At 43.2% G+C, this 12238-nt stretch overlaps 1 protein-coding gene and 1 long non-coding RNA gene across 2 annotated transcripts in view; one reads left to right on the top strand and one right to left on the bottom strand.

Annotated features, from left to right (window-relative positions):
• Nucleotides 1–3037: 3037 nt before the first annotated feature.
• LOC106827825 (riboflavin kinase-like) lies at nt 3038–12164 on the top strand. The gene is made up of 4 exons (XM_044767603.2): nt 3038–3388; nt 4265–4416; nt 8297–8399; nt 9184–12164. The coding sequence occupies exons 1-4, from the start codon at nt 3307–3309 to the stop codon at nt 9312–9314; spliced, it is 468 nt and encodes a 155-aa protein (XP_044623538.2). The 5' UTR covers nt 3038–3306; the 3' UTR covers nt 9315–12164.
• The window catches only part of LOC139041672 (uncharacterized), a 38330-nt gene continuing 34257 nt past the window's right edge, over nt 8166–12238 (bottom strand). The window contains exons 2-3 of the long non-coding RNA XR_011497277.1: nt 11943–12017; nt 8166–9285 (exon numbers count right to left, since the gene is read on the bottom strand). This is a non-coding gene — a long non-coding RNA (uncharacterized lncRNA). The remainder of the gene's footprint in view (nt 9286–11942; nt 12018–12238) is intronic.

Below are 12238 nucleotides of genomic sequence, written 5' to 3'. Positions count from 1 at the left end.
GGGCTGAATCTAAGCAGGTCCTCTCCAGGGTCAGGCTGAAGCGGGGGCCGAGGAGACGACAGGCAACCTTCCAACTCTCACCGTGAAACGGAAAAAACATCAACTTTTTCCAACGACCAATAAAACTTCATGAAAGTAAATTCACGGTACGTTACATTGTTTTTAAAAATAGATGCGTTAGCCATTTCCAAGAACTCAGAGTTTCCCCACACTACCATCTTGAAGGCCTGCAAAAACTCCATTAAGCAAAGCAGATATCCACAGGGCTGGAGCCGTCCTTCTTCCAAACCTGAAATCTGTGACCAAATGCTCTAGCCGGGGCTTGTCCGGAACCGCCTGGGCTGCGATCACGGAATTTACACTGATCTTTAAGAACCATTCCCCCTCCTCCTCCCTCTATAAAACCAACCTGCCTCTCGGAACAGCTCCGACAGGGGGCAGAATACCCAGAGGAGGGGACGAGCCCCGCCCGCGGGCCTCACCTACAGCGCACCCAATTCAGGCCGCAAAAAGCTGTGGCCGTTCTCACCTCATGGCACCACCGCTCTCTCTGAACACCGTACATCCTCCCATTCGCCTCTTGTCTTACTGTTTGTACAATGAAGGCCCTCTTCCTTCCAGAAAGCAAGCAAGCAAGGGTGCGAAGGCTGCCAGGTGAGTACAAAGCTTACCTCCACCTGGGCAGTGCCCGGGCGCGGCCGGATCTGCAGGCGACCTCATCCACCGCGAACGACGAGGAGCGCGGGGCAGGCGAGGGCGCCCGTGTCTGCGCTGCGCAGAGAGAAAGCGCCGCCAGGGGAGAAGCTGCGAGCCAGAGCCGCTTCCACTTCGAAAGGCTGATAACCCAAAATTGGAAGAGTCTGAATCAGAAAGTGGGTGCTAACAAAACAAAACAAGAAAACAAAAAAGAAACCTAGGAGGGGACGGGAACACGTGTAGGAACGATCACCTGGTTCCACCCCGCCGCGCGAGTTTCCCAGACGCGCGCGTGAAGGATGGGGGAGCCGGGAGCGAGGGGGAAGCGCGAGGGCTTCGGGGCCCCCGGACTGGCGTCTCCTGTCCAGTGGTTTGCCCCAGGGCGAGTCACTTATCGTCCTGGCGTCTGCTTCTTTATCAGTAAAACGGGGGTAATAATGCCTCCTCGCAGGGCGATGGTTGGGATTAAACGAAGTTAAAGCCGCTGGCACCCAAGGGATGGCAGTGAGCGACTGATCGCTCTCCGCCTACCCACGCCCGCAGCAACTCCTCCGATTTCTAAGCTCCTACTCGCTACGCGGACCAGGGGAAAAGAGGCCAGAAGAAGTGGCTTCCAGGTGACACTGGGCACCAGAGACCTGGCCCCTGACTCCACTGGTCCGAGGGAAGAGCGGAGTCTAGGGAGGGCGCCCTGCGCCATCCCCGGCCCCGGGCGCACGCGCTCGCCGCGGATCCCCACCGCGCGTCCTCTCTCTCCTGCCCCGGCTGCGCGGCCTCTTCCCGGCGGAGCCCACCCCGCTCGGGCAGAGGGGCCCCGGGAGGGAGCCGGCTCCCTCGGTCCTCCCGCCCATCCCTCCCCGGTCGGCGGGCGACCGAGCAGGGGGCTGTGGGGAGCTGGTTACCTGCAGCGGGCGTCCGGCCCTGGGGCGCAGGAGGGAGCCGCGCCAGGCCGCCCCACAACCGCCGCACGAGGGCCGGGAGCTGCACTGTGTCGCGTTCGCCGCGCTGGGAGACCGCGCCTCCGGGCCTGGGGCGGCCCGCCCCTCCAGGGCCCGTCCCCCGCATCCCCGCCTCGCCCGCATCCACCGGGCGGCCCCGGCGCGCGGCTGCGGGCCGAGGTCAGCGCGCCCTCTGGGCGGTGCCGCGGTCCGCGTGGAGCGCCGGCGTCCGTGCGCTCCCTCAGGCTCGCCCGGGTTCTTCGCTCCCCGAACCGCTAAGGGCTGGGCGCGCGAGTGGGGTCCTTGTCAAAATTGTGTGTCCCCTTCCTGGGAGGCAGGAAGCGCGAGAAGTGCTGCCTTTTCTGATTTTGAAAATGAAAATATATTTATACCAAAAAAGAAAAATATGTAATGCCAAGGTTCCCTATATCATGTAAAGTTTAGAGACGACCATGTAGGGGTTTTTTTTCCTACGAAAAAAAGAGAGAGGACCTAACCTACTAATATCAGAAACGAAAGAAGGGAAATCACTACAGATCGCACGGACGTTAAAAGGATAATAAAGCAATACCATGAACAATTCTGTGTCCACGAATTTGATAACAGATGACATTGACCAATTCCTTGAAAGCCACAATCTGACAAAACTCACTTAAGAAAAAACAGACAATCTGAATAGGCTTATGTCTACTAAATAAATTGAATCAATAATTAATAACTTTCCAAACAGAAAGCACAAAGCCCAGATGGGCCACTGGTAAATTCTACCAAACATTTAAAGAAGAAATTATACCAATTCGCTAAAATCTCTTTCATAAGATAAAACAGAGGGAGTTCTTCCTAACTCATTCTATGAGGCCAATATTACCCTAATACCAAACCAGACAAAGACATTATAAGAAAACTACAGACCAGTATCTCTCATGAAGGTAGATTTAAAAAATTCTCAACAAAACATTATTGAACCCATCGATGTATTAAAAAAAATTATACACCATGAGTAAGTGGGACTTATGCCCAGTATGCAAAGCTGGTTCAACATTCGAAAATCAATTTATGGAATCCATTACATCAACAAGCTAAGAATAATCAAATGATTGTATCAATAGATGCAGAAAAAGCATTTCACAGAATTCAATACCCAGGCATAATAAAAACTCTCAGCAAACTTGGAACAGAGGGGAATTTCTTCCACTGGATAAAGAACATCTACAAAAAACCTACGTCTAACATCATACTTAATGATGACAAATTAGACGTTTTCCCACTAAAATGAGAAACAAGGTAAGGTGTCCCCTTCCATCCTTCCTTTACAACGTTGTATTGAAAGTACTAGCTAATGCAATTGGGACAAGACAAGGAAACAAAACTTGTACAACACTCGGGCCGCCCAGCCGAGCTCCGCCCACAGCCGCGCTGACTTCCACCGCGTCGCCGCTCCCGGGCACAGACGCAGCCTCTGAACCGCTCGGTGGCTTCTGTTCGGTCAGCAGCAGGACAGACTCGCCGGGGCGTGTCGTCGGCGCCGCCTGGCCCATTGTACATCTTCCCGCCCGGCAGCCCGAGCTCCCGCCCGTGTCCCCCGGCTGGTCCGGGGGGTGCGGGCACCTCCTCAACGGCGGCCCCGCAGGATGCGCGGACCGGGCCCCCAGCGCCCGGGGCGGACGGGGTCATGAGGCACCTGCCGTACTTCTGCCGCGGCGAGGTGGTGCGGGGCTTCGGGCGCGGCGCCAAGGAGCTGGGCATCCCCACGGGTGAGCGCAGGGGGCGCGGAGGTCCCCCACCCCGGGCCGGGTCACGTGGGAGCGGGGACGTCAGCGGGGGCTCGGGGCCAGATCTTGTGGCTACGCACAGGGTGACCCCTCCCCTCCTCCTGGTTCCCGATAATGAGGCGGAGGACCTTCGATCGGGCTGAGGGAGCTCGTGCGAGTCGGGGGCTCCGAGCCCATCAGGGACCGAGCTTGAGGGGTGATGAGGGCGGAAGCCCAAGCTGAGCTTCGGGGTCCCCATTTCCCCGCCTCCCTATCCAGCCATGATGGGCCTGCCAAGCCTGGCACGCGCTTTGTCCATTAGAAAACGTAATGTGGGCCGTTGGCCAAATTCTCAAGCCCACTGTAAGGTTTTCTTTTCTTTAAATCTGTTGCTAGCAGTCGAATGAGAACCACATATCTTTTTTGTTTTGTCTACATTCGTTTTAATAGTCAGGACCTGACGGTATGCATAATTCATCGTTAAAAATACACCCCAGGCCTGCCCCTAGGCTTTGAGCTTGGGGCCTAGGCATGTGTATTTCGAAAATAAGAATCTTTTCAAGAGCTTCCGAACCTCCTTAAGAAAGACTAGGTCTGAAAAACCCAGCTTGGCTACCTGTTTTCTTCTCCTACTCGAGAGTGTATGCTTTTTTGGGAGAGGTTTCCGCATTTACTGTGATCTGGTACCTTGTTCTTAGCCTGTCCACATGCAGAGGAGAAAGAAGTCCGAGCCAGAATATGGAGTGATGGGGTTGATAATCATAGGAAAGATCCTGGGAATCTTGTGATTGTAATGATTTAGACTACCCTTGCTTGTGATTTTTAGAAATATTTTATATGAAACTCTTAACACTCAGAATATTTACTTTTGTTGTTTAGCTAACTTTCCTGAACAAGTAGTAGATAATCTTCCAGCTGATCTGTCCAGTGGCATTTATTATGGTTGGGCCAGTGTGGGAAGTGGAGATGTCCATAGGATGATGGTGAGCATAGGATGGAACCCATACTACAAGAATACGAAGAAGTCCATGGTAAGACTTGTATTGAGCTCTGTAACTGAAAATAGGATGATGATTTAGGGTAATCTGCAGTATTAGATGCACTAGAACTCTCCAGTGGTAATCACAACATACCTAAATACTAGAATTTCTGGCAGTATACTTGAAGGATTTAAAAGTGAAGTATTTAGTTACTCTTTGAATGGAATAACTTTTTCCATCCTTTCACTTGCAATCTATATGTCTCTTTGGATCTAAAGTGAGTGTCTTATAAAAAGGGGTATAGTTGGATAATGGATTTTTAAAATCCATTCTGTTAATCTCTGCCTTTTCATTGGACAGTTTAATCTATTTACATTTAAACTAATTACTGGTAAAGCCGGACTTCTGCTATTTTGCTGTTTGTTTTCTATATGCCTTACAGCTTTTTTGTCATTTCCTCCATTACTGACTTTGGCATTTAGTTAATTTTTTTCGTATTGACACATTTTGATCCCCTTCTCAATTCCTCTTGTATATTTTCTATAGATATTTTCTTTGTGGTTAGGATGGGGATTATATTTAACATCCTAAAGTTGTAAAAATCTAATTTGAATTTACACCGACTTAACTTTAATAGTTTACAAAAATTCACAAATTACGTCTTTATACATTGTGTGCCCAATAACACAGACTAATAATTTTTATGCATTTATATTTCAAATTGTGTAGAAAATAAAAAGTGGAATTACAAACCAAAATTATAATAATAGTAATTTTTATAACTGCTCATGTATTTACTTTTACTGGAGATAAAAATAAAGTATTTAAGATCATGTTTCATAAAATTGAGCTTGCCACAGTTCATGTAGTTGATTCACTCTTCAGTTACTTGGTCACCCTGTTACAGTAGAACTGCTTGCTTGGATAGTGCTTTCTGATAAAATTGCAAGGTGATGCTTTTTTTTCTCTTTTAAACCACTTTGAGGGTATGCTTTTCTGCCCTTTTCACAGGACCCACACAGCTTAAGGGCTTATTCTGCTAGATATAGCTGAATCTTTTGATCAGCTCAAGTGTGTGGCAAAAACAGTTATAATTGATCTAAATTTCATCCTCTTTGAAGAGTTTATAGAAGAGAAGTGTGTCACAGTTGGAAAACCACACAGCTGAGTGCTGTATAAGCAATAGAAATGGCCCAGACAACTTAACGTTGTGCTCTATTTCTCTTACTTTTGAGTATTAAGGATGTGAACATTATTTGTTGGAGTAGAAAAGGAAAAGAATTGAAGGAACACAAAATATTTTTCCATAGAATGAGGGAAGAAATGAAGGGGAGGGGAGGCCACTGGCCCATGACTAATTTTTCCATATTAGCTACTCAGATAACAGAACTGTTACTATAGATCTAGTCGTGGAATCCCTTGGAAGTCCTTCCATGGTTAGGAGAAACTCAGTTTTCCATTGGTAGGAGGTCCATACTTTTCAGAGTTTTTCTTTTTTCTTTTCTTTGCCAATAACAGACATCTATCATATGCCTGTTAAAGACTTTTTTAAAAATTGGATTGGCTGTCTTACTGCCTTGAAGAAGTTCTTAATATATTCTAGATCTAATTCCTTTGTTGGAATTATGTATTGCAAATACCTTTTCCCACTCTGTTGCTTTTTTTTCATTATTATTCACTTAATGGAATGGTGTCTTTTGAAGAAAAGAGGTTCTTAATTTTAATATAATCAAATTCATCATTTTTCTTTTAGTTAGTGCTTTTTATATTCTATTTAAGAAATCTTCGCCTACTCCAGAGTCATGAAGATATTCATCTGTGTTTTCTTCTAACAGCTTAATTGTCTTATTTTTTCATATCGAATTGATTTTGGAGCATGGTGTGAGGTAGGGATAAAAGTTAATTTTTTTTTCCATATGGATATTGACCCAGCCCATTTACTGAAAATATGGTCCTTTCCTGACAGCACTGCCATGTCACCTTGGTCATAAATCAAGTCACTATCTGTGTGAGTCCAAAATACACTCATACATACTCAGTCTCCTAGTGTATCCTTGGGCCAATACCACACTGTCATACTTTTCATAGCTTTAATAGTCTTGATGTCTGATTGTGTAAGTCTTCCAATTTTGTTTTCAAGATTTTCTTGGATGATTTTGGCCTTTCACATTTCCACACGAATTTTAGAATCACTTGTCAGTTTTCATCACAAAAAAAAGAAAAATAAACCTGCTAAGATTTTGATTGGGATAGCATTGAATCTGTGGATCAATTTAGGGAGGGTAGACATCATACCTTTTCTCTCAATAAGGTTTGTAATGATCATTGTCGAGGTCTTACATATCTTAGTGTCCTTTTTACTATTCAAAATTTTACTGAAAAGAAAGAATGCAAGTTAAATATATTGGTTTGTAGTACAAAGCCATGGGGCACCTTGTGTCTTCTGACTGAAACCCCTCAGTTACAGCTGAGAAAACTGAGCCCCAGCGAGGGCGGGTGTGCCGTTAGCCAAGTGTGGACCCAGACTTGATTCTTAGCTCAGCTCTTACTGCAGTGCTGTCCTGCTTCTCTTAGATGCTTTCAGTTTAGCCTCGTATATAACTTCCACTCTTCTATACGCAATTTTAGATTTAGTAATCTAACCAAGCTGAAGCTCTAATAAGAGCCATATTATAAAGAAAAGTCCTGTTTCTAATATCCATATTTTCTTCTTTTAAGTTGTTTAAATCAGGGTTCTTTTTTTTCAATGGGCTTCATTAAACCCATAAATCCTATTAAGTTATATGCAAAGTTCTACATAGGGACACTTGAGAGAGCCCATTTTAATGACCTCAGAGGATCATAACCCTCCCCCAACAAATCAAAAAGGTTATGAGAGACTAGGTTATTTTATTTTTTTTTAAGAGAGAAAATAAAACTCACCTTAATCTTAAAGTCTTGTGTGATATTTCCTTCCCTTTTTTGGTCTGAATCATTTCAAGTGTACATGGGGAACTTGCTATGTTAGGTAAGAAAGAATAAACAATTACTGAATGCAGATTTTCATATTTGATTTCTCATTAGGTGTACGTTGCTCCTATTATCTCTGTATTGGTTTTATTACTCTGAACGGTCTAGCTGCACTCTTAGCTGATTTGTAATAGACGCTTCAGGTTTAAGGATCACTTCCTAGATTCAATTTTCTAAGTCACACATGAGAATATACTTCTGGTTTCAGGGTACATGTTTCTAAATTGTCTAAACGTCTCCATTTCCAGGGCCACATCCTAGTCCAGCCTCAACATCTTCTGTATTTGTTTGCTCTCTTCATTGATTTTCTGCCTTTTGGACTCAGGTTTGTCCTTTATAGGAGTCTACGAAAATTCAGAGCCCAGAGCACTCCTCCCTCCTGCACCGTTTTGCTTCAGCGCGTCCTGTGCCCGTTTGTCACGTCATCCCCGTGTCAGGAACCTGCGTTGACTCTTCTGCCCCCACGTCAGCCTCCAGCTCTGCCTGACCCTCAGGGTTCTGTAACGTGGTGTGTGTCAGAGACATGGGTCCTGATTCACCTCAGAACTAGTTCTTTCAGTAGTAACTTCTCTTAATACTTTGCTCGTTCCCTCTTTGATGTCTTTGCTCAGTTTTTTCACCTTGATAAGACTCTTAATTACTTCGGTGCATGTCAGCTTTTTCTATAAACGTCAAATCGTATCAGATTTGTGGTATAACATCTGCCTTACTCAGTTATAATGTTTACATGTAAATTCAGGGGCAGGAACAGGAGCGATGGAAGAATTCAGGAAAAACTGCCCTTAGATTTTAACCTGTCTGTAAAAATTTAATGAGCGTTGATTGTTTCATTTAGATTACCCCACCATAAACATGAAGATACATTTCAAATTTCAGTACTCTGTAATCTGATGGTAATCTTTTTAACATTTCTTGACTGTAGGAAACTCATATCATGCACACCTTCAAAGAGGACTTCTATGGGGAAATCCTCAACGTGGCCATCGTTGGCTACCTCAGACCAGAAAGGAACTTCGATTCTTTAGGTAAGGTCTTATTTAGATCTTCTAAATATTAGCGCAGCTCCTTCTACTGCTTCTACTAGTAGTAACCATGGCAGGACAGATAATATTTGCACACTTGATATGTGCCAGGCACAGTTTTAAGTGCCTTACGTGAATTAACTCATTTCATCCTCGCAACCACCGTATGAGGAATTATTCTGCCCATTTCACAGTAGAGGAATTTGGCACAGAGAGGTTAAGTAGTTTGCCCAGGGTCACATAGTAAGTGATGGAGCCTGGATTCAAACCCAGCAGGCTGGCTGCCTCTCTCCAACAGTATGAAGTTAATGACATGTTTATTTCCTTTTCATGTTTTAAAGAACGAGTAAGAATTAATACTGTGATGACTAATGGGTGCTTTGCAATGCTTGACGTGTAAGAAACAGTAAATCAGAACATTTGAAGTGAATGGTATCGAGTATCTTAGTGTAGTGTGATAGTGTTAATTCTGTTGTAGAGTTTCTTTCACAGGTGTAAATACTGAAGAGAATTGATACTGAATATATGTTTCTTCCATCAGGTATTTTCAATGTACCTTTTTGCTGATGCCTTTCTCTAAGAAATTGCAAGAAGATTAAGGCAATCTTTTGTGTACCATTGACTTCTACTTGAGTCTGGAAGAAGGGATGGGACAGGCATTTACAGGGCATCTACCCCATGCTAGAGATGCTGCCAGCCTCGGAGTCTGCAGGAGGCTGCGCACGGGAGTGGTGGAAAGTCCAGCGGCAGTTTCTGATCATCTTGTCCTGGTGTGTTCTCTCTGCAGAGTCACTTATTTCAGCCATTCACGGTGATATTGAGGAAGCTAAGAAACGACTCGATTTACCAGAACACTTGAAACTCAAAGAAGACAGTTTCTTCCAGGTTCCTAAAAGCAAAATAATGAATGGCCACTGATGAAAAATTATCTTATTTATTCATTCACTGTTTTCTAGTATTTTACCACTCATAACTGTGCGATCTCATCTCTGTTATATTTTAAAAATCAAACCTTTTCCTACAGCTGTGAATTAGTTTAAACAGTACAGTGTAGTTACGCTTCAGCTGTTCAGTTAAACCCGTCATGCTACAGTACTAAAAAGATTCATTTTAGAAATGAAGATTCTTTTTAATGTAATATATAGATTAAAATCTACCACTGGAAAGGTCTTAAGTGTCTTATAATGGAGATGAAATGTATATAAGTGTGAGTAAAAAGGGAAGTCCCTAGTTGGAGATGAGAAGGACAGCTCTAGTGGTAAAATACTCGCATGTCTGTACTTGTATAGCGTGTGCCGCTCAACAGAGAAGGTGGTAAAAGTCAGTGGATTAAACGGAGGTTTGATAGTTTATGACAAGCCTCAGGGGGAAAATCAAGACTTTGTATTTGTGATATTTTGTACATTAATGTATTATTAGACATGAAGACTTGTGAAATTTCACTGTAATCAGTCATTTCCTTAATGAGGTCAGATCATTGTACTGCGTTCCATTTTTGTTACAGCTGCCTTGGACTAATTGGTCTACACTCCCTCTGCTTATCATTTTTCATCTGTGTTTTAAAGCAGTAAAATGAGTCTTTTCTGAATCTCTAGGTCTCATTTTTGTGTTGTATAACACTTCTCTCGTCTTTTTAAGAGTAGACATTCTACTTTAACATTTTTCTTGACTTTGGTTCTTTTTTCCTTTAAACAATTGTCAGTCTCAGTTTTTTTCCCATTTAGATTATCCTACACCTGTTCACTTACAGAAGACTCCATCTGTGCCTATCATTCCATCCCTTCACTATATGGACAGTGATTAACTGCAAATCTGTATTGCATTTTAGAAAAAAACCCAAAAACTTCATCTTTACGTTTCCTCAAATTTTAAATAAACACATAGCAGTTCATTCATATATACCAATTTCTTAAAGAACACAAAATACCTGTTCTCCCCCTGGGGAGACTACTTAAGAGCCAATTAAACTGTGAAATAGTTATTTATTTTTAACGTCATCATATGTTCCTGAGCAACTACAAACTGTTGTAGTTGTATATGCACAATGTAATTTAATGCTAAAGAGTGCTTGCAGCTTGGGGGAAGGACATAAATAATAACGTTTTAGTTAAATAATCTTTATATGATGCATTATTTCTTCTTACAAACTACTAAGAAGTGATTTTTGGCCACTTGAGACTTTTGTTTATATTGGCAGAAAGATGAAGTCTTTAGATATTTTGGAAACAAGAATTGCAGACTGTCTGGGCCCCATTGCACACTGCATTATTGTTTACTTTAGCACCAGATTTGGTGGGGGGTTGGGGAGAGAAATATATAGAAATATATAGAAGGAAATTTTAAAAGATAACTCATTATAAATCATTTTTCCTAATCTGCATGAATGACTTAGAGAAGAGATTTTAGCAAAAATATTTATAGATTACTTAGAAAAACATCTACAGCTCATGTGAGAGACAGGGAAGCATGGATACATTCAGGTGGATTGTGTTTTAGTGTTTGGTGTATGAATTTATGACAAACAATGTAGCATATGTCTTTTTCATTTCTCCTTTATAAAAACACTTAGAAAATGTAATTTAATGTTAGAAATCTCATACTTGAAAGAAGCGTATTATCAGTGGCTTTAAGATGCAAAGGTAAAGACAAGCATGGAAAGTGTAGAAGCAGATGTGTGCTTGTTCGAATAGCCTGCTGCTAATTGTGTCCTCATTAAGTGTGTGAAAGTTCTGTGATGTTGCCACCTTACATTTTGTTAAATAGCCATTGCTTGAAAATTGTATAGTATGCGGTTTAGAAGTATTCACTCCTACATTTTTTGAAGTTTATATTTAGTATTTATGCATTATAAGAAATTGTAATAGTACCATTTTTGATTAGTCTGACTGCTTTTAGGCCTTGAAATCAATCTTGACTAAGCGATGTTTCCTGTCTCCCTGGGTCAGCTGGAATCTTCGCCTTGTCTGTATAAGATCCTAATTTGTTGGCTGATGCTTCCCTTCAGGTGTGTTAGAGGCCTGACTAGCAGGTCACAGGCGGCAGCTGTAGGGACAACCTGGCGTGCAGTGGTGGGTCTGCAGCCAAAGGCCTTGCCTGTAAGGGGCCCTGTTTTTTATGCCTGTGGCACAGCGACAGGTTTATTTGGAGAGCATTCACAGACGACAGTACTCTCAAAAGTCCACTCTCTGAGAGTGAGGGTCCTCATGCCATTTGGGAGTTACAAGAGCCAAAGGAGTATAAGTGGGTCTGAGTTCCCTTCCATGACTCCTGCTCCTAACAGGGCTCTGTAACCTTCATGACTTGTGCCACCAACCCTATGGCAGTGACCTGGCACTCTCGCCTTGCTCTGCTGTAAGCAGGAACGCACAGTTGCTCTTTCAACTTTCATCTCCAGCACTCTCAGCCATGAAGGCCTAAAAGCCTGCAGTCAGGGCTGGCATGTGACACGGTTCTGACCAGGGAGATGGAAGCAAATTCCACTTGGCATTTATGAGGATGGTTTCGCTTTCCTCGTGAAAGTGCCAGCCTGTTCCTGTTCCCTCTTACCTGGAAAATGGATGTGAGGCTGATAGAGGAGATCCAATCTGACCTTCAGAGATGGAGCTGGAAGATAAGTCCACGCTGTAAAAAGAGATGCGATTGTAAGCAAGAGTAAAAGAAAAATTATAGAATGAGCCCTAGGAAGATGACAGATGTAGGGATTATCAGATACAGAATCTGAAATGACTGTTGCATATGTGTAAAGAAATAAAAGAGAGTCAGAAACGGTAAAATAACAAGGTTCTGTAAAAATTGGGCAGATTTAAGAATTGTCAAAATAGAATTTATGGTGATGAAAAAAT

This window comes from Equus asinus, chromosome 23 (assembly GCF_041296235.1).
Source record: "Equus asinus isolate D_3611 breed Donkey chromosome 23, EquAss-T2T_v2, whole genome shotgun sequence".
NCBI lineage: Eukaryota > Metazoa > Chordata > Mammalia > Perissodactyla > Equidae > Equus > Equus asinus.
The sequence above is the reverse complement of the archived record's forward strand: the minus strand, read 5'-3'. Positions and strand labels throughout refer to the sequence as shown.

Excerpts from the sequence above, each read along its gene's own strand:
- LOC106827825 (XM_044767603.2), top strand. The coding sequence starts at position 3,307 with ATGAGGCACCTGCCGTACTTCTGCCGCGGCGAGGTGGTGCGGGGCTTC. Across the intron at positions 3,389-4,264 it reads GGAGCTGGGCATCCCCACGG|CTAACTTTCCTGAACAAGTA; the intron begins GTGAGCGCAGGG and ends TTTGTTGTTTAG. Across the intron at positions 8,400-9,183 it reads AAGGAACTTCGATTCTTTAG|AGTCACTTATTTCAGCCATT; the intron begins GTAAGGTCTTAT and ends TTCTCTCTGCAG.